The sequence below is a fragment of the Thalassophryne amazonica genome, chromosome 8 (genome assembly GCF_902500255.1).
Source record: "Thalassophryne amazonica chromosome 8, fThaAma1.1, whole genome shotgun sequence".
NCBI lineage: Eukaryota > Metazoa > Chordata > Actinopteri > Batrachoidiformes > Batrachoididae > Thalassophryne > Thalassophryne amazonica.
The window spans coordinates 76,849,760-76,876,648 of NC_047110.1; the positions used below are offsets into that span (position 1 = coordinate 76,849,760).

The 26,889-nt window shown below is 40.5% G+C and overlaps 1 protein-coding gene across 1 annotated transcript in view; it reads right to left on the reverse strand.

Moving 5' to 3' along the window:
* Positions 1-26,889, reverse strand: part of LOC117515936 (membrane-associated guanylate kinase, WW and PDZ domain-containing protein 2-like) — a 284,466-nt gene that overhangs the window by 17,945 nt on the left and 239,632 nt on the right. The window contains 3 exon segments of the mRNA XM_034176729.1: positions 7,966-7,997; positions 23,303-23,471; positions 23,741-24,270. Coding sequence (XP_034032620.1) covers positions 7,966-7,997; positions 23,303-23,471; positions 23,741-24,270 — 731 coding nt within the window.

Genomic DNA, 26,889 nt, shown 5'->3' on the forward strand with positions numbered 1-26,889 from the left:
TTCCGGATCAGCCCGGCAGCTAATGAGTCCCGGATGTAGGTCTCCATTGATTCGCGTTCCGGATGTGAGAGGTTGTACAGCCTGCTGGACGGGTACTCAGTGCCCGGTATCAAATCAATGGCACAATTGTACGGACGGTGCGGGGGCAGCGTGAGTGCCAGATCTTTGCTGAAGACATCAGCGAGATCGTGGTACTCCTTAGGCACCGCCGTCAGATTGGGGGGGACTTTAACCTCCTCCTTAGCTGTCACACCGAGGATCCTAAACACTCCCGGTGGCAGGTTTCGCTCCACTGTGTCACAACCCCAGACGGCCAATCAATCCGGGGATTGTGTCTTAACACCCATGGAAAACCCAAAATCACTCGGGAGGTAGAAGGTGTTACATAAAACACAATCTCCTCCCTGTGATTTCCAGACACAACCATTGTCACTGGCTGTGTCTGATGTGTGATTAGTGGAAGAAGGGTGCCATCTAGTGCCTGTACCTTCAAAGGTGAAGGTAGAGCCACTAGAGGGAGCCCGACTTCCCTTGCCCATCTGCTATCCAGCAGATTCCCTTCCGACCCCGTGTCTACCAGTGCTGGGGCATGAAAGGTCAGATCCCCGCTCAGGATCGTAACTGGGATGCGTGCTGATTTACGGGGTTTCCCCGCGTGCGTGTTATGGCCCACCCTTAGCCCAGTTTCTAAGGGCGGGCTTGTCGTTTAACCGCTTGGGGCAGTTCCTCTGTAAATGCTCACTCGAGCCACAGAAAAAACACTTCCCGCGGGCCAGCCTCCGTTGTCTGTTATTTGATTTAACTTTGGCCCTGCTCGTGTCCATAGCTTCATCAGCAGGGGGAGCTGTTGCCACATGGGAGTCACGGGCTGTGAAGCGTGGGGAAGGCGGCACCCTTTCGGACCCGGAAGGAAGAGGGACGGCTTGTGCCCGGTCATGCCCCCCGCCCTGCTCCCGACGGTGTTCCTCTAATCGGTTATCTAAGCATATAACCAGATCAACAAGCCCATCGAAATCCCGCGGTTCGTCCTTAGCCAGTAAAACCTCCTTCAGGACCGGAGACAGTCCATTTACGAAGGCGGCACAGAGCGCAACGTTGTTCCAGCCGGACCTCGCTGCCGCGATGCGGAAGTCGACTGCGTACTCAGCTGCGCTCCGACGCCCCTGTCTGATTGACAGCAGCAAATTAGAAGCAGATTCGCCTCTATGGGGGTGATCAAAAACCTGTTTGAACTCCCTCACAAACCCAGTATACGAGGTCTGTCCGTAAAGTATAGGTCCTTTTTATTTTTTTCAAAAACTATATGGATTTTATTCATATGTTTTTACGTCAGACATGCTTGAACCCTCGTGCGCATGCGTGAGTTTTTCCACGCCTGTCGGTGACGTCATTCGCCTGTGAGCACTCCTTGTGGGAGGAGTCGTCCAGCCCCTCGTCGGAATTCCTTTGTCTGAGAAGTTGCTGAGAGACTGACGCTTTGTTTGATCAAAATTTTTTCTAAACCTGTGAGACACATCGAAGTGGACATGGTTCGAAAAATTAAGCTGGTCTTCAGTGAAAATTTTAACAGCTGATGAGAGATTTTGAGGTGATTCTGTCGCTTTAAGGACTTTTCACGGTGCGAGACGTTTGCGCAGCGCTCTCAGGCGGCGTCATCAGCCTGTTTCAAGCTTAAAACCTCCACATTTCAGGCTCTGTTGATCCAGGACGTCGTGAGAGAACAGAGAAGTTTCATAAGAAGTCGGTTTCAGCATTTTATCCGGATATTCCACTGTTAAAGGAGATTTTTTTAATGAAAGACGTGCGGGCGGATTGCAGCGTCGGCTCGCAGCCGCCGCGACGCTCCGCCACAGGAAAAACACCTCTGTTGGAAGCCTTGAGGACAAGTTGGAACATCTCCAGCTGATAAACAATTTCTCATATACTCACTCCACTGAAAGCCATCAAAAGCCGCCTGGATTTTACAAATGGTTATCAACACGGAGGTGTTTTTCCTGTGCCGCTGCGCCACGTCGGCTGTGTCCCGACGCGCGGACCCGTCCGCACGTCTTTCATTAAAAAAATCTCCTTTAACAGTGGAATATCCGGATAAAATGCTGAAACCGACTTCTTCTGAAACTTCTCTGTTCTCTCACGACGTCCTGGATCAATAGAGCCTGAAATGTGGAGGTTTTAAGCTTGAAACAGGCTGATGACGCTGCCTGAGAGCGCTGAGCGACGTCTTGCACCGTGAAAAGTCCTTAAAGCGACAGAATCACCTCAAAATCTCTCATCAGCTGTTAAAATTTTCACTGAAAACCAGCTTAATTTTTCGAACCATGTCCACTTCGATGTGTCTCACAGGTTTAGAAAAAATTTTGATCAAACAAAGCGCCAGTCTCTCAGCAACTTCTCAGACAAAGGAATTCCGACGAGGGGCTGGACGACTCCTCCCACAAGGAGTGCTCACAGGCGAATGACGTCACCGACAGGCATGGAAAAACTCACGCATGCGCACGAGGGTGCAAGCATGTCTGACGTAAAAACATATGAATGAAATCCATATAGTTTTTGAAAAAAATAAAAAGGACCTATACTTTACGGACAGCCCTCGTACGTCGTTAGGAGCCATGAATTCTGCTCCCAGAGCGCTGTAGCCCAGGCGCGTGCCTCTCCTCGAAGCAAATTTATTACGTAAGCCACCCGGCTGGCATCTGACTCGTACATGACGGGGCGCTGTGAAAAGACGAGCGAGCACTGCATTAAGAAGTCCGGGCACGTCTCGACAGAGCCCCCGTACGGCTCCGGAGGGCTTATGTAAGCTTCAGGGGATGGTGGGGGGGGTCATTGAACGACCAGCGGAATGTCAGATTCAGGCCTCCGGTCAGCCGGAGGAGGTGCTGCAGCAGCGCCCTGAGCCTGCGCTTCCACCTGGGCGGTGAGAGTCTCCATCCTCCGATTGAGAATAACATTCTGCTCAGTGACTAAGTCCAACCGAGCAGTGAAAGCGGTTAAGATTTGCTGCAGCTCACCTAACACGCCTCCTGCTGACGCCTGTTCACCTCGCTCTTCCATTGGCTGTTCAAGCGATGGTTGACACCCCTCGGGATCCATGACGCTGACCGAGAAATCCTGTTGAGAAGGTGTAGTGACACGGACCCACAACAGGGGGCGTTAATGAACGGACAATGGATAAGTCAAAAAGTAACAATTTAATGTTGTGAATTGCACAACGGAATACAGACAAACACAACTAGAGGAGTACAGTCAATTGTATACAAGGTGACGTTTGGGCAGGCTCGAGGATAGAGGACGTCTGTCCAAAGAAGAGCCGGATCCCACACGGCTTCCACCGCCAGCGGATCTGAAGAACACCGGAGCCGCCAAGTCCCGAGCCCCAGGTGGCCACCGTCTCCAGCTGTCAGACCAGGTACTGCTGGCAGAAACAGAAACAGTTAGTGGTGGGTGTGTGAAGTCACACCCAGTAATCTCTTCGTACTTAGTTCCTCCGGGAGGGAGAACCTCCACCTCCAAAAACAAAGTCACCCGTGCAGCTCCTGTCAGTCACTTCCCTGGAAGGAGTGAGAGGCGAAGACGTCGCGCTCACACTTTCCGCCAATCCAGCTTCTGACTGTAGCCACAGGAAAACGGCTGCACACAGAACAACGTTTAGTCACAGGAAAATCACAGCAGAGAAGGTTACCTTGCTTGGTAGCTGATTTCTCGGCGGGGAGGTGGAGTTGCAGTCCGGCCTTTATGGTGATGGTGAGTAGTGGATGAGTGACAGCTGGTACGGATGATGAGTGACAGCTGTCACTCCCGGTCGCTCCGATGCCCTCTCGTGCTTGAAGCCCGCACTTCAAGCAGGGCGCCATCTTGTGGTGGTGGGCCAGCAGTACCTCCTCTTCAGCGGCCCACACAACAAATATCACTAAATCAGATGCGGATCAAACTTAGTCTGTTCACTGAGTGCCAGTTTGCACCTCACTGTCACAATTAAGTGATTGAGGCACTTTTGACTGAGCTATAATGCAAAATGTACACCAGATGGGTGGTTCGCGATTGAAGCAATGCTTCGACCTATTGCTTCGTTTATTCTTTCTTTCGCTTAATTTTCCCCCGCTAAAACCCTAAAGAGCATACTTCTGTGAGTATTATTTATCTTTTCTATGTTAAACCGACCTGTTATGGTCTTCTGAAACAGTTGATAGATGTATTTTATAACTTAAAAACGGGAGCGACGCTAACCCGTTAGCATGTCTATGGCATTTTCAATGTTAAAAGTTAGCATGAAGCAGCTTTTCATCACGTTCGGGTGCATTTGTTTTCAAATTGTAATATTTCTTAAATGTATTTTTGTTTATATATTAATAATCTAATGATTATTATATACAATTTTAGTCAAAGAGGCAAAAAGAACCTGAATAGAAACACAACAAAATATAAACGCAACTAACAATGAACATACATATATAAATACATACATAAATAAGTGTTTCCTGTGAACACCTAGTGACTATTACACCTCCACTTCATCCCTGTCTTATTTAATGACAATTTGTTTCGGTCAAACCATATTTTCAATGTGTTAATTTCTTCAGTGATTTCCCCCAGAACTATCTGCCAAACTAGAAAACTGCTGCATCCTTGTAAGAGCAGAATACTACTGGAATGAATTTGAATAAGGAAAGTTGGGTTTTTTTTCTTCACTAAATGGATGCTGTACTCACTCCAGTTTATTGTCTGGAATAGTCCCAGATTGCATTTCAGAGCTTCTAGAATTGAAACATTTTCGTGCAGGTGGTGTTGGGGGTAATTTTGGGTCTTGGGCCACATGTAGAAGGAATCAGTTTTTAAATTAAGCTTTCAATTCATATAGTGGCATCTACCTTTTTTTTTTTTTTAAAGGTTACTTTATACTTTTATACTTTAAGTAGGTTTTGGAGCACATACTTTTTCACTTTTACTTGAGTAAAGAAGTCAAGTTGATACTTCAACTTTTACCAGAGTGTTTTTAAACTGCAGTATCTATACTTCTACTTAAGTAACAAATGTGTGTACTTTTGACACCACTGCATCCTACATAACACTTTCAAATATGAAAGAAATATTTTTTGACAGTTATGAATTTGTGAAAATTCATTCAATGTTAAAGGATCGGGATTTTTCCTGACTTTACCTCTGACCTTGAAAATTTAATCAGTTGTTATCAGCATATGAATTATTTGTAAGTATTTCATAACAATATATGAAGATTGTGGTTGTACACAAACAGACAAAAAAAAAAACATAACATAAAATGAAAACATAACCTCCACCCAACTTCATTGGCGGAAGTAATAATAATAATAATAATAATAATAATAATAATAATAATAAAAGAAATGCATGCAAACAAAGACAAAATTTGCTTTTAAACATCTTTTAAAGCGTTTTGTAGTATAACTGTTTTTTGCTGTTCCATAGTTTAGCACCACTATATCATATAGAAAATCGTGTTTGACTTGCCCAAACTATATTACAAGACAGATGAAAGATAAATTAAACTAAAGTAAAGACTGAGGAGGCAATTTATGGAGACTAAATAATTATTTATTATTCCAATTGATTTATTGACTTTTGTACTAACCCAGTCTGCTTTTTCTTTTCAACTTAAGTTTTCATCGGCAATGATTCCCAAGAATCTAGTAGATGTCACTCGAGGCAACTCGGTAGACTCAATTTTAATTTTACGTAAATTTTAACATTCAAAAGTAATTTATTTAATTTAAACCATGTGGCAGAGGCTGCTAAGGCAACATTATCCTCCTTTATGAGAACACTGACATTTGAGAAAGAATCAGGGTCATATCATCTGCAAACATAATTGTAGAAAGGACATTTAAAAGATTTGTCAAATCATTAATATGAGTAAGATAATAATGGTCCAAGACTGGACCCCACAGAGTAGTCCAGCCATATCAGAATCACATCCCTTAACACAAACAAATGGCTTTTAATCAGAAATCTAATTTCTAATTAACTACCTGAAGCTGTATAACCAGTGCAATAGACAAAAGTCACATTTGCATAGATTCTCCAATCACAAGCACAGAAGTTGGTGACTTCCCTCAAGACTCTCTTTCCAACACAGTCACGCAATTTTTTTTTTGTCAACTACCTACTTGACAGATTTACCACACAGCATCATACTATTTGTATTTCTTACTGATTGATGTAAATGAAGTCGAAGACACACTCAATGACTTGTAAAATTCAAGAGTCCATCATTTACAGCTGGTTGTCTTGAAACAAGTTGTCTCAAGACAACCGGCTTGTAAATGTGATGATTTAATCCTTATATTTAGAATCATTTCATCTGCCCCAACTTTTGTATGTATCGTCGGCCTTAAATGCAAGAATGGATGTACGTTAACCAATGAAATGAAGTTGACAATGGAAAACATGAAATATCTTGGGTTTGTACTGTCTGAAAAAAAAAAATAGAAACAAATGTAAAGCATGTGGTTTTCCCCATTTTTTTTTTCTCTTTTGCATCTTCCATATCACCCCAACTTTTTCTGATATAGGGTTGCATATTTCTGAGGGATTAAGGTTTGAACAACACATTCTTGTTTGTGTCTCAGATTCACAGATATATGTTTCCATATTTGAGTGTACATGAAGTTAAACCGTCAACTAAAACAAACAAAACTTACACGTAGCACATTACGTTCTGCCGATCCAATCCAATGTACTCTTCCATGGACATGATAAATCTCAGGAAATGCTGCTCATACGTTCTCTTATTGAGGTGTGGGATTATTGACTAAATAAGAGTTTCTATAAGTGCTAATGGAATGCTCAAGCTTATATTGATGTCTTACTTTTCTGAACCACATAATTTGTGTGTTTTGTTTCTCTATTTGTCACGAGGACAGAAGACTTGCTAATTGTTGCTATTGTTCTGACTGTTAATCTCAGCGATGCATCAATTTCTCTCAATATTCAGACTGTGAAGACAAACTGGATTTAAACTTCATCACTTCATAGTTCTTCAAGCAGAAAATGGCTCCTACTAATCCACTTCTCAGCTCAGCGGCACTGTTTTGGTGTCAAAACAGTAGTTGTGAACATGCACAGTTTCATCATAAAACCAGTGTCAAGGGTCAAACTACAACTTCAGGGCTCTCTCTCTCTCTATCTCTCTCGCTCTCTATATATAAAATATAATGCAATGCTAAAATACCCTCTTCCATATGAGCATGTAATCAATGAAACAGTGTGTCGAAAGAATGTGGCACTTTGACCCCTTAGACTAGGTCAAGGTTAGCCATCTCTGAACTTGTCCTAGGTCTGTATCCCAAGAATGCTTGCTGTGAATTTGAAGACTCTGGCAGTAATAAGACTGGAGTTACGCCTAGCACAGACAGATGGACGCAAAGTCTTCGCAATGCCTGATGGCCATATTTTGAGCTCGGGTCATAAGTCTCAGTGTGGTTTAGGATAGACTGAATATGTGCATTTACAATAAATGTGTCATTCTTCACTTGCAGAAGTTAAATTTTTCAATTCAGCAGCTCAGCTATGCAGTAAAAATTAATGAGCGGCAAACACAATAACCAGTTTGAATCAATATTTAGCAAATAAAATTAAGTGTGAAGAGATTAATCCTGTCTGAATGTTTACTTTAAGCACATGACTGCCTGCTTAGCGTGATAGCAGTAACAGATACACTTTAAGTACACATGTAAAGAGCTTTTCCTTTTTCCCCCAGCTGGTGGTGTGTGACATCTGATGTGATCAAACCGCTAAGCAGGTTAGGACACGTCGGCTCATTTCACAGGAAAGAAGAAAAAAATGTCAAACACTTTTGAGGCAACACAGCCACTGACAAATTCTGATCATAACTCTGATTCACTAAACTCATACAGTTCACAGATGGTTCACACGTGCAACTCTGACAAACTTGTGAGTACAGAAATACGCTTTGTTTGACTGTCGTACCTGTTTGGAGGTCTTCCATGGAGAGATGTGGCCTGAGGAAGAAAGAAAAGCAGCGTTAACGAGCATTCAGAGAATTTATTGGCTCATCCCCTAGCCATCGTCCGTCACCATGACGTCACATACAACGAAAACATGGCGACCTGCTGATTCATATGCACGCAAAATCATTCTTCTAGCTCTTATAGTTTCAAAGCCATTGTGAAACATTGATTTTCCAACAATTCAGTGATCGGGTTAAATAGCGACCGTCAACAACCACAATTGTCAGACTGCTTTAGAAAACGTGACATTAAGGTTTAGTGGTGACATGGACCCCTCGCCATGTTTCAGCCCAAATATAAACTGTCGATTCATTTACGTGAGTTTCAAGACATGGAAATAGCAACGAAACAACAAAACTATAGAGATCTAAACTGTTTTTTGTACCAGGCTGTAAACATGTTTGTTTCTGCTCTAAAGCTGCCATTTTAAAATGGGATTCTATGGGAATGTCTGTGTTTTGGAGCCTCAAGAGGTTCCTTGACCTGACTCAAGAGGTCGGTCAAGGAACTGCGCTTCCAGGTTGAGGTCAAGGCTCGAGTGTTGTCGCTTGACAACAACACATAACTGCCTTGGCACGTGGATGTCAACCAGTCAGATAGACAACCAGTCCATCCCCACCTGTCAAAAGTAACCACCTTATTTCATGAAATACATGAAAATGCAAAATAAATAAATAAAATAAACATGAAATAAACAGAAAAAGGTCCTGTTACTGTCCCCAAATTTAATGTGGTCATTCTTATCTACCACACCTCCAACAAGTTTCACAGAAATTAAAGTTAAATATACAGGCATAATTGAGGGGGCGTGGTTAAAGTGCTTTACCTCCAACAGATTTCTGTGACATCTTAAGACAAGAATGATAAACAGATAAAAAGGAAAACATGTTGCTATCTTACGCAAATTAAGCAACAATAAAAGGATAGTTTTTCAGGCAGATCCAAATCACCAAAATTTAGTCAACTCCTCAAACTTTCATCAAAATCAGTCTTCTTTGTCGTATAGATGGGCTGGGGAGGTGTATGTGTGTGTGTGTGGGCCCTAACCTTTGTGTGGTGTGTGGTGTTCATATTTTTGTTATTCAGCCAGTGCTTGTGGGTCTGGTGGACCCGTTGCATTTTTGGGTTTGTAATTCAACACAAATAATTTTATGTTAACATACTCAACAGATGTTTACTTCATCCCAATTAAATAATTAATTGTATCATTTTCCCCACAGACCCGAACATCATACAAGGGTTAAAAATAGTCCTTCCTTGCAATGTCAAAAAATGTAACCACTATCTGCAGGATTCACATCTAGATTCAGATCATCACCCATATTTAATGGATTGCTCCTTTTATGACAACATACATTTTCACCAAGACTGACTGACAGACAGACCAATGGACAGAAAAATGTAATCTACATGGCGGTGAAAATGCAGGGCAGATGTAGATATGAAAGCCACAATACAGACATTTATGATAATAGAGACAAACACAGTATATTTATAAAATACCCACAAAGACATATCAAGAAAAGGACGTGAAAGAGTGTTCAAATCAACAACCCCGAACGTGTGAAGCTCATTTCCTATTCTGTGTTCTGTGTTTGTATAAGTCTTCGTAAACATGTTCAGTTGTTGCATTAGTTTTCAACATAATTGCATCATTAGCTGCAGGCAGAAGCACAGCAGCCTCGCCCCCGTCACCAGCACTTCCCTTCGCAAGTCACATTTTACGTACACGTAGTTAAGAAGGAAGTACTGTTGTCCACATCACCAACACTGGTCCCACGTGCATACGTACAGTCAAAGCCTTGCAGGACTTTTACACCACTCACATTTATTCACACAGAGGTGGTAACACAGGCTTGTATATCTCCATGGTGATATAATTGGATGAAAACACAATCCCTAAGCTGCTGCAGCATTACCAATCACTCTTTTAACAGAAGTGGGTGGGTGTAGTAGTGTCCTTAGAAAACCTTACATATTTAATATTACTCCAATTACAGAGCTCTCTAGCTGAGATACGCTCAAGAGTTATTTTCCACCAAATCTTGTCTTGCAGGTCACAGGGGTGAAATGTTTCAGAATGTCATGCATTAGCATGAGAGCATGACAACATGTTGAGTCTCACTCCGAATGCATGAGACCTGACAGACCGCTTTTAAGCGTGAGTCTCACTCTGAATGAGTGAGACCTGAGAGCTCTGCAATTATAGTACAACCTTAAAAATGTTAGAGGGTGTCAAGTGGAATCTGTTTAAAATGCTGGACAAATTTTGCATCCGATGCATAACCCAATATATCACAAGCCCCTCAAAAAAACAAAACAAAACAAACAACAACAACAAAAATCTGATTTTGGACTGGTTATACAGTACATTGCTTATCTTCAAATACATATTTCATAAACCAACAAGTACCTTCAGGTTTTTGCTACTGTGCTGTAGCACATTGGCATTGCTTTTTATTATTTATTGCCTTTTATTCACCACTGGGGGCAGCACCAAACCCAGTAGCAAAATGTGCAGCATACAACAAGCCCAGAAGAAGAAAACAGCTGTTTTTAGTCTGTCATCTTAGCATAACATAACTTTCCCATTCTGAACTCTTATGACAGTATTAAACTGTCAATTTAACATAAAGTTTGATCAGATATATTTATCTGTAATTCCTCTGACCAGTCTCGCGGTTGTGCTGGCCTCTGACATTTTACGAGTTTGAAGATACAGAAGTACAGCGCAACGCCAGTCAAAGCTTACATTTGTCCCTGGATGGGATGCCAGCTCATCACGGGTTACTGCCCCAGCAAACACCAGTACCCATTTCCAGCTGGATGGATTTATCAGAGGACACAGGTAGGTAGTGTAAAACAGAGACCTGGAATCAAATCCCAGCCTGCAGGTTGGTGGTCCAACTCTTATCCACAGAGCTGGTGGTAGGTGCATTTTGTATTTGACCATTATCATGTTTTGTGTTCTGATATAGTTCCATTAGAATCTATAGTAACTCAATCTTGTAAGTCATTTGAGAACAAAATCAAGACAGAATGACCAGTGGTTCCAGAGGTATGGTGTAAAATCCATGAGGCACACAAAATCAGTCAACCAGGTTTAGTCGGGGAAATTAATTATTTCTGTATACGAATTACTTTCATACAGCATCTACAGTGCCCTCCAAAAAAATTGTAACACTTAGTATTTCACACATTTTAATTTGTTTTTTTTTTCCAATTCCAAATACAAAACATACAAAAATAAAACTTTATAAAATTTAATTAAATTTAAATTAAATATAAAAATTAATATCTTCCTTAAACACTGAAAGCTGATGGGTTGCATAAGTAATGGAACATTTTAGTATAACACCTGTAAATAATCAGTTTTATTGACAGTTTTCTTCAGACTAGTCAGGGGATGGATACATGAACATTTCCAAGTCACTGAAAATGTCTTGGATCAATTATGAAGAAACACAAACAGTATGGCACTCTATGGTAAATCTGTGTGGAATAGACAGTTCTCAAAAAGTGACTGTGCAAGAAGGAGAAGAGTGAGGAAAGCCACCAAGACACCCAGACAACCCAGAAGACATTCTAGGCTTATGTGGCTGTGATTGGAGAAATTGTGCATAGTGCATGTTTTGCATTTTGTATCACCAGTTATACATCTTCATGATAAATTGGTATAGAGGAGGATTTTCCTAAAAAGAAGACCTGAAAGCTCAGCTACAATTTGTCAGCAGGTACATCTGAGATACAAGCCTAGATCTGATGTTTAGGTGAAGAACAATCCTCCTCTATACCACTTCATCATGTGAATAAAGTCTAAGACATATTCAGTGACTTAAAAATGTTCATGTATCCATCCCCTGACTTCCTGCATTCCATTACTTTTGCAACCCATCACCTTGGCTTTTATATTTTTAATTAATTTATTGTAGAGATTTCCTTTCAGTTTGAGTTTGAGGAAGATAATTTTTGAAATTTTATTTTTTTGCATTTGAAATGGCATAAACAAATTAAAATGTGTGAAATACCAAGTGTTCCAATACTTCTGGAGGGCACTGTATCTGCTCTTCAAGTGTTTTAAAAGACTGCCAGTGTCCTTAGCATCAAAGGACAATGGCCAAACCTTGCGGTGACCAGAGGACACTGAAATACAAAAGATGATCATCCTGCCATATTAGGAGAAGCTGAAAAAGGAAACCAGTCGGGACAGTTCCAGACTTTTTCACATTTACTGCAATCAATCTTCCTTCATTTACCCAGTTACAGCAGTCCTGGGGGTTAAGTAACAGGAGGACATAAACGAGTGAAAGATTAAAAGATACTGGAGAAATACATTTTCACGCTCAGGTAACATCATTTCTGTCCTTGCATGAAGAACACAAGGAATAGATGACATCTCTGTAATGCAGCAGCAAGAAACCCACAAATGTGAAGGAAAACCTGCAGGAACTGTCTGTGGTGCTGAAATGATTTAGCACAGTGGCAGCAGCAGAGGGAGGGCTGTTGGGGGGGGGGGGGGGGGGGGGGGTACTAATACCCATATTCTTCAGGGAATACGGCCCTTAAGGGAAGCCTTAAGGAATTCTAATAACTCATTCTGTGGAAACTTTCCTTAATTATGTACTGAGGAAAATGAGTATGAGCTACAAGGCAATTGTCCAGTCATATTAAGAGTGTTGTCCTTACAGATGCATTTAAAATCAACGTAAATGCTAATATAATTGTATTATATCATGTGTGTCAGATGTGTAGAGCAATTATATGCACGCTGATGAATTACAGATGAATGTGTGACAGAGAAGCTTTACTCTGTCGTGAGCCCGTGGGATGTCTGGCAGACTAGCCTCTTGGGTTCTGGGCAGCTTTCAGATTGGCCTGATTGACTTCTGCAGCCTGACACCCCTTTCTTTGCAGCTGTAATCTCTACCCTCATTGGTAGTGCAGAATGTCTCCAGTCTGTGGTTGGCTCCGCTTCAGACTGGGATGTCAGGGGAAAGAGGCAGAGTGCCTGTGCTACAGCAGGACAGTCAGACAGACGCGCTGTGGACGTCTAACACCTCGTCTGTGTTACACAGGACACTGATCAGCTCAGGCTCACATTAGGAATCATGCATGGGCAGTTTAGTGACACTGTACACAGCTGAGTGAAGGTGTTTTCACATCGAGAGGAGGAGGCTGAGAGGATTCCTGGTGTTTCTGAGTGATAGTCCCTGCGGGGTCTTTGACTTCAATGGCTTTTTCAGACTGGTGGAGTTAAAAGAGGAGAAAAATGTCATTGGGAGAATGAAACTAATTTGTCAATTGAGGTTTCAGAGTTACACTGTCTTTTCTATATATGCATGAATATCTGTGAGTGCACACGGCACAAATGGGTACAGGACAATCTCTTTTGTGTGCTGAATTTCAGTATCTTTGATGGTGCAAAGTGAGAATGCATGTCGTTACAAGAGTTAATCACCAGGTGGCATACGTAGTTCTACATGTATGACCATTTATGTTTCACTGCTAAGTAGCACAGCATTAAGGGCCTTATCTTACACGTGGTGCAAAGCAGAGTGCAGCGGCACTGGTATTATTGCTTTTCAGACTGATGCAGTTGTCATTTTTATGCCCAGCATCCACAGCCTCTAAAATCATGAGACCATTTGCACTCGCTTGACCATGTTATTCTAAAGATGGGGTGTGGTCAGGTGTCCAGTGGATTCATGCAGACTGTCACAAGAAAGCATTTACATCTCCAACCACCAAAACCAGGTCTAAAGTCCTGCGCTGTGCATGTCTTCTCTCAAAGGGAGCAACACTCAGTTGCACCTTACAACCCCAATCCCAATGAAGCTGGGATGTTGTGTAAATGTAAATAAAAACAGAATACAATGATTTGCAAATCCTCTTTAACCTATATTCAATTGAATACACCACAAAGACAAGATTAGGGTGGTTCAAAAAAATAAAAGTTGGAAATTCATTACTCTCACCCCTTCATTACTCTCACCCATTTTATGATGCTTTGGGAAAAAAGAAAGCCTGCCAAATATTTTTGTCATACATTAATATTTAGAGGTAGCACATCATAGCTGAAGGTTGTAAATATATCAGTTATCGCTGCCCGAGTGCCCGTGCAATAGGTTATCCATTATCCAGTATCTAATTACATCACTTATAAAGAGGATAGAAGTTAACCACCTGAGTGTAACTAAAGTATAATTTTATATTCAATTTAAAACTATACCTGGGTTTAAATATTTCTCACAAACAACATACTTTCAAAAATGTTATTTTAGGCTACAAACTGAAAATTTTGCTTCAATTCACAGCTTCTTTTCTTTCAGATCTTTGGTGATGGTGAATCTAACATGAGATAAATGTAAAAAGAGACACTTTCTGACTTAACATACTTAACCATTAACTGGAAACTTCAGTAAAACATGTCAGCTACTAAGTAGAACATTTGTATACCTTATTGGTTCCACCGACTGAAATAAAGGGAAACAAATTGCCCTCAAATGGGCAAATACTCAAGGTATTTTTCTTCAAACACACTGATTTGAAGAAAACTGTCCATGATGCTGCTGTGACCTCTATAGACATGGCAATTCCTTTTTGGGAGAGAGCTAGAATCCCACTGAGGGCAAAGCAGCATCTGATCACAAAGTTAGAAAAGGTGTTCGGAAAATGGAAAACGACCAAGAATCGCAATACAGACAAGCAGAAGAAAGATGAAACAGTGTTTTGTGAATCTTTGGAGGACTTGTTTGACATGGCACATCAGGATGTCCTAACAATGATAAAGTTTGAAGATGACAGACAGTTCCTACTTGCTCAGCGAGAGAAAGGTAGAAGGGGATGCATGGCAGGCATAGATAAAATACAAACTGCCAAAGAACAAAGAGCAGAAAAAAGGAAAGCTGCAGAAGCAAAATACAAAGAGAAACTGGAGGAGCCTGGACCATCTAATGTCTCACTACCTGACACTGTTTCCAGCCAGAGTGAAGAGAACACAGAAAGTCCAGATGACGAATTTGTTATGCCAGTGCCACAAAAAGCCAGTAAAATTAAAGCTGTTGTAACACCAGGACTTGCAGCAGCATTGGATAGGACCAAAACAACAGACAGAAGTGCCACCTATATTCTGACTGAAACGGCAGCAAGTCTTGGTCATGATGCAAGCAAATTAAATATCATTATCATGTAAAGGATGTTCTCTTATGTTACACAGCTGTATAATTGGTTCTTGTGCTGATTCATACATTTTTGAATATTAAGTACTGCAAGGCATAAAGAATATTATTGTTTGGAGCTAGATCAAAATATATGTGGAAATATATAAAGCATAGACTTATTTAAATTTATCAATAATGAAACAGTATTTCATCAATAAAATGAAAATGCAATGTTTGATTGTTGCAAAATCTTCGCTACCCCAGTATGTAGGTATTTGTAGGAGCATGATACATGTACGAGAAGAACTGCATCTCACAATTCATGTTTTAGTGTTAACTATTTTATGGGATATGAAAAGATTTGATTTTCCAATGTATTGCCATAATTTCTGTCCTGACATATCAATATTAAACTGACAGAAATAATTTGGAAATATCTGGAAATGACCATACTATATGACAAAGTTATTGCGAGCAAAATCTTTAAGGGCTGTGTGCTACCAGTAAAAATTATTAGAATTTTATGAAATTGTACATGATGTGTTTTTATGTTAGGTACAACAAATTTAGAGGGTGAGACTTGAAGTTTTTTGAAAAAAATTTTTTGACCATTTTTATGGACCACCCTAGACAAGATATTTAATGTTCAAACTGATCAACTTTATTGTTTTAGTGCAAATATTTGCTCATTTTGAAATGGATGCCTGCAACATGTTTCAAAAAAGGTGGGACAGTGGTCTGTTTACCACTGTGTTACATCACCTTTCCTTCTAACAACACTCAATAAGCGTTTGGAACTGAGGACACTAAATGTTGAAGCTTTGTAGGTGGAATTCGTTCCCATTCTTGCTTGATGTACAACTTCAGTTGTTCAACAGTCCGGGGTTTCCGTTGTCATATTTTGCACTTCATAATGCGCCACACATTTTCAGTGGGCGACAGGTCTGGACTGCAGGCAGGCCAGTCTAGTACCAGCACCCTTTTACTACAAAGCCACGCTGTTGTAACACGTGCAGAATGTGGCTTTGCATCGTCTTGCTGAAATAAGCAGGGACGTCCCTGAAAAAGACGTTGCTTGGATGGCAGCATGTGTTGCTCCAAAACTTGGATGTACCTTTCAGCATTGATGGTGCCATACAGATGTGCAAGTTGTCCACGCCATTGGCACTAACACATCCCCATACCATCACAGATGCTGGCTTTTGAACTTTGCGCTGATAATAATCTAGATGGTCTGTTTCCTCTTTTGTCCAAAGACACAACGTCCATGATTTCCAAAAACAATTTGAAATGTGGACTCATCAGACCACAGCACACCTTTCCATTTTGCATCTGTCCATTTCAAATGAGCTCGTTCCCAGAGAAGGTGGTGGCATTTCTGGATGCTGTTGATGTATGGCACAGTTTTAACTTGCACTTGTAGATGTAGTGACGAACTGTGTTAACTGACAGTGGTTTTCTGAAGTGTTCCTGAGGCCACATGGTAAGATCCTTTACAAAATGATGTTGGTTTTTAATGCAGTGCCACCTCAGGGATAGAAGGTCACGGGCATTCAATGTTGGTTTTCGGCCTTGCCACTTACATGTAGAAGGTTCTCCAGATTCTCTGAATCTTCTGATTATATTATGGACTGTAGATGATGGAATCCCTAAATTCCTTGCAATTGAATGCTGAGAAACATTGTTCTTAAACTGTTGGACTATTTTTCATGCAGTTGTTCACAAAGTGGTGATCCTCACCCCATCTTTGCTTGTGAATGGCTTTTGGGGATGCTCCTTTTATATCCAATCATGACACTCACCTGTTTCCAATTAGGTGTTCTTTGAGCAATCATCGACTTTCCTAGTCTTTTGTTGCCCCGTCCCAACTTTTTTGAAATGTGTTGCAGTCATCCATTTCAAAACGAGCAAATATTTGCACCAAAACAACAAAGTCTATCAGTTTGAACATTAAATATCTTGTCTTTGTGGTGTATTCAATTGAATATAGGTTGAAGAGGATTTGCAAATCGTTGTATTCTGTTTTTATTTACATTTTACACAACGTCCCAACTTCACTGGAATTGGGGTTGTGCATAAGCAGATTCACAAAGCATGTACCCTTGGCTACCCAAAAAATATCTCCAGTCTCCTGCAGGTTAGTTCTGGGAGCATGCACTGGTGCCAGACTTTGATGCATCTGCCATGCTATGGACCTGCCTTAAATCCTGGATGGGCAACCACCCAGACAGACAACTGGTCGAAGCCCATACATGAGCTCTGGGGCTTGAGTCTCTCATATGGTTTTATTTTGTTTCTTCGGCCTCATAATGGCCTCTGTCACTTATTTAAATCAACAACCCTTTGGTTGGCAAACAGAGTTCTGCTGAACAGAACGAGGTAACTGGCCACACCTGACCACAGACCTGCTTGTCAGTTAATTCTCCAATTACTCTGAAAGTGGAAGGACTGTGTATTAAGAGTCTGTTCATGGTCACTGCAAAAGTCTCCATCACAAGCACATCCTGATTGTTGTGGTATCGAGATGCAAAATGACAAAAACTGTGCCATTGTCCAAATACTTATGTACCCCTCTGAACAAAGTGTTTTGTCAGTGTGCACCTGCTGAGTGGTGCCGCAGTATAATTCACTGTCGCTGTGTGTGTGTGTGTGTGTGTGTGTGTGTGTGTGTGTGTGTGTGTGTGTGTGTGTGTGTGTGTGTGTGTTTGAGAGATGCCCTGTGGCTCAGTGGTACAGGCAGCTCCGGGTAATTATCAAGTCAAATTTTGACCCTGTGAGCAGAATACCTTTTAGACATTCAGTGTAAGAGCACATGTCAAACAAATAAAGCTTTCACTGTGCAGTTTTATTTCCTCACAGGCAGCGATCCAGCAGAAAACAGGATGGTGAAAATGGCCACATGGCGTGTCATTCTGGCAATGTCACAGAAATTCTCTACTTTCAAACTTCCTCTCTATGTAATACTTTTTCATTGCCTTGTTTACACTCCCAAATATTCTGAAACTCCATTTTCTCTGATCTCGTCAGAGCCTGTGCTTCTTTTACACTTCAAGAAGAAGATCATAAAAGTATGTGCTGGTAAAAAACATGTGCCATTGTGTTTAACATCAGGAAAACCCATAGCCTGAACAGGCAGATCGATCAGACAGGCTGCCGCTCCAAAGACACCAGTTATTATCAAACAAGAAATCAACACCATAACACAAGTGATCATAAACTGAACAGAGTGCATACTGTGTCTTGGTAAAATCTTCTGCTTTATTATCATTTCGAACCACATATATCATCAGAATGACCCGTTGGCACATCATGCAGAGTGAAGTAAAAATGATCATTAATCAAAGTGACACCATTTCAAACAAAAGACATTGCAGGTAGCCAAACAATGTCATGCCAAGTGCAGTAAAACAAGTACATCATTATTCATCCATCCATCCATTTTCTATACCCGCTTACAGTAAATCAGCATTTTTTAAAGAAATGAATAAAAACAAGGAACAAAATTGCCTCTTTTTACACACACACACACACACACACACACACACACACACACACACACACACACACACACACACACACACACACACACACACACACACACACACACACACACACACACACACACACTGTTCTGAGTTTTTTAAAAAAAACTTATTTTGTAAAATAGTTCCTTTACTATTGTGATCAAAAACTTTGAATCTCAATTCTGAGGTTGTTCTGTAAATATTCACTCATAGACTTAAGAATATTCATGTTTTGAATTCATAAAAACCTGTTTTTGTAAATAGTTTTCTTACTTTTGTGATCAAAACACTGACTTGAATCTCAATTTTGAGGTTGTTCTGTAAATATTCATTCATAGACTTAAGAATATTCATGTTTTGAATTCATAAAAACTTGTTTTGTAAATAGTTCTTACTTTTGTGATCAAAAACATTGATTTGAATCTCAATTTTGAGGCTGTTCTGTATATAGTTTTCAAATAAACAATAAATATAGCAACTTCTGATCAATCCATATCAATTTCAGACTTAAAATAATGTACTGATTTAAGCCCCAGCCATTTGGGGTTAAACCACGCCCACTTCCGGTGTAGGCCTTGCCAACTATGAGTACAGATATGGATACAGATAATTTAGAGGGTTGAACAGATACAGATACAGATAGTGGTGTACTCGCTCATCCCCATTCTCCACTCCTCAAGTGTCCTCTCACATTCCAGTAACATTCCTCCCTGTACAGACACACATCTTCCCCTATTGACTTTTCAGTCCAACTTCAGTTTCTACACTACGAGCAGCCTTAATGGCTAAATCTTTTATCTTTAAAGCAAATGTTCTCACCATGAAGCCTTTTTATTTTCAGACTGTGAATAAAAGATTAGGTTTAATGTTGCATGGAACTGTTGCTTAAAGAATCAATGAGTAGACTGAATGACTGTCAGAACAAATTGTTGCATTGCTGATGCCAATCTGTTAAGCTGGCATGCCAGATGCCTCTCTGCACAGTCATTTGGTCAAAGCTTTCTGTCCAAAGCACATTACAGTACAATAACCACATATGTTATAAAAACTGCTTTCCGATACCAGTGATGTTGCTCCGCTCGATTAACAGACCTAATAGTGAGATCAACATTGCATCGCTTCCACAATACAAGTCTCCATTGCATTTTCATTTATCAGCTTTAATTTCTTTTCTGGAAACAAATCGCAGAAACATGGCTTCAGTGGGAAATACTAGAAAGACGTGGTATGACATTCATAAGATGTTCACAACAGTTTACAATCTGCTCTGATGTTTCAGCTGTTAAACACACTTCAGCTTTCTCTTTACAATCCACTTTCCCCCACGATGATTGTTAAAGTTTAATTTGGTCTCAATCAGCTTATAGAAAATATCACTCATCCCCCATTTAATATGAGACCAGGTCTTATTTCAAGAAACTTGGGAATTCAGTCCGTGGTCATGAAGACAGTAATTGACATTTGACCCCAGTGACTCTGACCTTCACCCAAATGTTTAACCTCTCGCTGACGTCACCATGGTAGCTTTGGAATCCACCTAAATGAGTGCAAAATTTGGTCCAAATTGGGTTGAAGGTCAAATTCCTTGAGCTTTGCCAGATTTTGACCTCTGACCCAATGACCTTGACCCCAATGGTTGAGCTTTTACAAATTTGATCTTGTGTTGACAATTCCACGTACACTGCCAAATTTGGTGGACATCGGAGTGAAAAAATATTATTTTGACCTTTGACTGCAATGACCTTGACCACTGGCAAAACAAACCCTTTCAAGGGCAATTCTGGAGTCAACCTACATGCACGCACACACACAGAGTTTGGTGGAAACTGGACCAAACACCTCAGAGCAGTAGTGAAACAAACATACACACACAAATGTTTTTCAAATTATAGTATGATAATATTATTAATATTATTATTATTTTATGTTCCCAAAATAAACTCTTATCTGAAGTCTTGAATAAAATACAAATGAAGTGCCACTATGACTTGAATGTGTTTAAAAATAGAACCAGTTTTAAAATGATCATAATAAAAATCTCTTTTGCTCTCTCAGCTCTTATTGTCAACTCTACTTGACTCCTCACTTCCGAAACTGCAGCTGGGGTTGAGTACACAGTGAAGCAGCACATTTGTGCAGCGCCGAGGCTCATATGTACCTTAGCTCGACAGATGCTCTTTAATTTGAATAAATGTGTCTTCTTCTAAAAAGAACTGCTGACATAATTTGATCTATCACCAGATATACGAGGTCTGTGAGAAAAGTATCGTACCTTTTTATTTTTTTCAAAAACTATATGGATTTGATTCATATGTTTTTACGTCAGCCAAGCTTGAACCTTCGTGCGCATGCGTGAGTTTTTCCACGCCTGTCGGTTGCGTCATTCGCCTGTGGGCAGGCTTTGAGTGAGCACTGGTCCACCCCTCTCGTTGTTGTTTCATTGCGAGGAAATGGCGGAATGATTTGGGCTTTTTTTCCCATCAGAATTTTTTCAGAAACTGTTAGAGACAAGCAGCTGGAAACCATTCGAAATATTTATCTGGCTTTCGGTGAAAATTTTACGGACTTCACAGAGAATAAGGACTGTTATTCAAGGTTCAAGCTTGGCTGACGTAAAAACATATGAATCAAATCCATATAGTTTTTGAAAAAAATAAAAAGGTACGATACTTTTCTCACAGACCTTGTATACCCTATTAGAATATTATTTTATTTTGACTAGCCAGAGACATTTTTGCACTAAATAAATGTTATTTTTGTTACAAAAAGAAAAAAAAGGCACTTTGCACGATTGCAGAGTGCCTGAATGATACCATTGTTAAAATCTGGTGCAAACCATGTTTTTTCAAATTATAGGCCAGTGTCCCTCTTACCACAATCTTCTAAAATTTTGGAAAAGGAATTTGTAATGAGGTTAAATGATTTTTTAATTAAACATCATATCCTTAGCGAGCAGCAATACGGTTTTAGAAAGAAATGCACTTTATTGGTTGTAATGGATTTTGTCAAACAAACTACCAACACGATTGAAAATAAGCAATATACTGTAGGGTTTTTTTTTTTATTTACAGAAAACATTTATACTTTAGATTACTATTACTATAGATCAGTGGTCTCCAAACTATTCCAGAAAGGGCCGAGAGGGTGCAGGTTTTCTTTGCAGCCACTGACTTCAGCAGGTGATTTCACTGATGAACTCATCCCACCTGTTCAAAGGGATGTTAATCAGTGAAATCACCTGCTGAAGTCAGTGGCTGCAAAGAAAACCTGCACTCTCTCGGCCCTTTCTGGAATAGTTTGAAGACCACTGCTATAGATTATACCTTGCTACTGGACAAATTACTGAAGTATGGTATCAGGGGACTGGCACATGACTGGATAGCGATGAACTTAGGCAATAGGTATTAGTGTGTCCACACTGGTGGGACAAATTCCAAATACTTGAAGATTACTTGTGGGGTGCCCCAGGGTTCAGTCCTTGGGCCATTATTGGTTCTTTTGTATGTTAATGATATACGTTTGGTTTCCAAGTACGTAAGTTGTATTTTATTTGCAGATGATATGACTGTGTTTTGTAGCGGGGATGATTTGGGACAGCTCCGGGACAAGATGGAGAACGAATGACATAAATTTAAACAATGGTTCGATTTAAATAAATTATTGCTCCATTTTGGTAAAGCTAAGTGTATCATATTTGAGAATAAGTCCAGGAACTTAAGCAAAAATCTATTATTACATGATATTGAAATTGAAAATGTAACAGATACAAAATTTCTTGGTGTTTATATTGACGATAGATTAAGCTGGAAAACTTATTAACTATGGACTTCCTCTTCCAACATTCATTAACCATTTTATATTATGCATTCCTTGTTCCATATATGACATACTGTGTCGAGGTTTGGGGAAATACAAAAAAGGAAGCTTGAATTCAATCAATCAATTTCAGTGATTAAGTTAAATTGTTCATGCACTTTCTTTTTCTCTTTTTTTGTATAGTTATTGAATATATATATTTATGTATGTATACATTCTTTATTTTTAATGGTATAAGGGGAGGGCGTTTATAAGCCTTGCTTCTGCCTTCACCCTTTCGGCCACACGGGGTCTCCGTACATTGTTATTTTTATGTTTTGTTATTGTCTTTATTGTTGCTCATCTGTGTGTCGGATAAATAAATTCATTCATTCATAATGCATTCAGTACTGAGATAAAGATTCTCAAATGTCATGTTTTCCTCAATATTATGCACATTTATGCCCCAAATTCCAACCAAACCCTAATCAGCTCACTTACTTTCCAAGAGCTACACTGTTAAATCAAGTGTTCAGCTAAAGTATATTGATCTTGGTCACAAGAAAGTCTAAACACAGACATAAGCATAACAACACGATGTCCCATGTTTTATAACTAATGTGGCATGACTCACAAATACTTCATTTATTAAAAGGTAAGTTTGAGAATTGAGACTATTAGCCTGCAAAAAAAATCTGCTGTTTGCATTCATAAAGCCGTTGTTGGCACCGTGCACGTTTTAACCTTTATATGATGTCCTCAAAACACACAAAATACTACATCACACTGAAATGGAAGGCAAAGGTGACTCTCTGACCTGTTCCTCCTCTCTGTATGAGGAGGGTGGCCTCGGCTCCGACAGGACACTCTTTTAGCATCTCTACCACACGTCCGTGGCCGGCGGCAGCTACCGGTTGCTGGTTTACCTCCAGGATCAGGTCTCCCTCTATCAGTCCAGACGCGCCCTGTGAGCCCGGCTCCAACACCTGCAACCAGCACACCATCACACTGTGTGTTGGAAACAGTTTGACACTAAAGTCAACTCAACCAGTCCACCAATCTGCAAGGGGTGCGGCTTTTCATGCAGCAGGTCTGACACTTTCAGCTGATGTTTAATTTGTAAGTCTTCTGCTTGTTTTAACTGACTACTGAGATTTCATTCTTGAAGGAACACATCTGCATCCTGAAATGTTGACACGCTAACATACATTAAATATGCAACAAGTCTGAAGACAAACTGTGAGCGATACATTACCTGTTTAACCCGCTGTCCTGTTGGACTGTCAGCGATAGTGAACCCAAATCCCTCTGACCCTTTCACCATAGTAACTGTCAGCAGCTCTGCTCCTTGCGTCGTTGCCCCAGCAACCCCTGCGGTTCCAGAGGACACCATGGACACGTTGTCATCGTGAGGTGTAAGTGCCGCTGCTGAACCAGGTGTGGTGGGCGGCAGGGATGAGCCGTCCAGATGTGTGTCTCCAGGGTGAGACGCTCCGACCTGCGCCAGAGCTTGAGGAGGCAGCTGGGAACTCAATGATAAATACTCCAGGTAGGGGTCGTAGCTACTGCGGCCGTTTACCACTAGGGGCCGATGCTCCAGGCCGATGGGTGTCAGGGAGGTGGTTGTTGCTCCGCTGGGGTCTTCAGGGTCAAAGGGTAGCAGGTAGCCTCGACAGAGCACTAGGGTCACACTCTGACCGATTGGTATGGACTGGAACAGCTTGACCACATCAGCATGTGTGGTGCCGAGCACACAGATGTCATTAATGTAGACAATGACATCACCTGAAAAGGATGAAGAGAGAACTGATGTGAGGGGCTGTGCAGGTCAAAATTTAATTTTACCTCTCGCATCTTATATTCTATCACACGCTCACAATCATATATTTTTATTACAGTATGTATGAGAAAAAGAATACAGCTACAGTACAGTGCAACAGATAATAAATAAATACAGAGCTGGAACTTTAAGAATACTGAGAATGATGTAGTATGCCACTTCCACCAGGGAAGTGTCATTGCTACTTTCCATCCAGCACAGTTGTCATGTTTATGTCCAGTGTCTAAGTCCTCTAAATCACAACACTTGCATTCATGTGGACATATTGGTCTAAAAATGAGGGGTGGTCAGGCACAGAGCTGGCACGTTTATATTGTCTATCACAAGAAAGTATTTATGCCTAATGTCTGTGTGTGTGTGTGTGTATGTGTGTGTGTGTGTATACATGCATGCATGCATGAAACCCAATTGGGGCCTGAAATCGAGTGTTAGTGGTGGTAAAAGTAATGTATTGACCATTGTGAGCAATCAGCTAATGTCCAAATTTTGGCTACATTCTAAAAAAAAAAAAAAGTTGTCCCAATTTCCTCAATTTCAAATTTGGCAATGGGGACAGGCCTTAGACCACCAAAAACAGGCCAAAAATCTAAAAAGTGGGTTCACAGGGCATGCACTGTCTGCACATATTATTGCCACTGCAAACAGAAAAAAATGCGGGTGAAAAACGTCCCCCCCTCTTGTTATCTACGTGTTCAGGTAATTGCATGATTAAATAAAGAAAATTAATACTGTCACATGTTCAAGGCTGTTGCACATCACCAACGTGTGCATTTGGCATCAGCGTCTGTGATGTGAGGATACAATATTATTCATGATGGAAATCCCCCCTCCCACCACCACTCCCATTATCTAATACCCTCACCAAGAACGAAATAAACATAAACACACAAACAACAATATGAAACTACACCTGTTTGTTTTCACTGCTTCACCTCAGGGAGCTTTGGTTGACGCTCCTCAATACCACATTGCTGTGTGCCTGACACACTTCAATTTTTAAGGGTACCACTGTGACTGGTTGATGCTATGATTGAACTACAACACACCAATCCCTAATGAACATGATAAACCCAACCCTTCTGTACCCATCACCTGCATCTGCTCAGGTATTTTCTGCCAGGTAACAGTACTGTGGTCTGTGGTGGAACTGCACCCTCTGGACCACTTGCTTTTGTGCTCTCCATTAAGATGGAGTACCCAAATCTGAAATGTCCCAATACTCCAGTTCCAGCGAAAATCAATTTGTACAACCTTTACTACAAAGACATGAAAATTCAGTACAATACAATACATTCCAATTGTAAGGTAGAACTCTACTAGTCTCAAGTATATCTAAATATCTAAAAAAAAGAGGCCAATTTCATTCATCATGTGGTCATGTGACTCATGCTCACATACATATCCTTTGACTCACACATATTGTCATTCATGTTATCACATATTATTACTCATACACACAGATTTACGCTCACTTGCACAGCTCATCTTAGGTGGGTATACTAGCTTCAATTATCACATGGTCATGTGACCAAATACACATGTAGTCTCTTTCATACACTCTCATTCACTTCTATAACCTTTCATGTGCATACATATAGCCTTCAATTTATCACAAGGTCATGTGACCACAGCATCATGGTCTCACTGGAAAAAAAGTGGGAGATAAATTCATCTTTGTCATTGTTTCTATATAAGTCAAATCTCACTGGTACAGTAAAAGAACAAGTCTTTGCAACAAAGAAGATGCGTCGTATCCCTACGAGCAGTCACACAGGGACGTAGTATCAGGTCACTGATACTATAAGTAATATTAATTTGAGTGTTTATACTATATTTGACAATAGTACCTGTGGACATAAAGACCATAAGAGCTATTTAACGTTTGATTCTAATGACCTTGATGACATGACCTAATGACATTTGCTGCATGCAAATGACTGACTTCTGACAAATCTTACCTGGCCTGGGCAATTCCAGAATTCACCTGTATGTGTGTCAAAAAAAAAAAATATAAATTTTGATGTTTTACCCAATGACCATGACCCCAATGACTAACCGTTGGTGAATTTGATCTCACCTGGACAATTTCAGAGCCTACCTACATGTATGTGGCGACCTTGGTGGACATCAGAGTGTGTGTTTGGGGGAGATCAAAATTTTGAATTTTGTCCCCTATGATCTCGACCCTTGCCTAAACAAACCTTTGCAGGGAAATGTTGATGTTGACTGTCATCCAAATATCAAGTTTAGTGGAAATCAAACCTTAGAGGAGTAGGGGATCGAACAGTGAGACAAACATTTCTAAAATTACAGTATGATGTGTATTTGAGCTCATAGAGTAATTTGTATATGTCAGATTGGCCTCATTCTACTTGGCAGAGACATTACCGTCTAATATGTTAATAATCTTATAACCATGATGTTGTCCATGCATATAAAAAAGAACTTACTGCAAATGCAGCACAAGATACTTTGTCATCTGTACTATAGTTTCAACATGTGGAAAGTTATGGATTTTAGCTTTAAAGTCGCAGCCCTGTGACAAATGCAGCTGCCTCAAATCC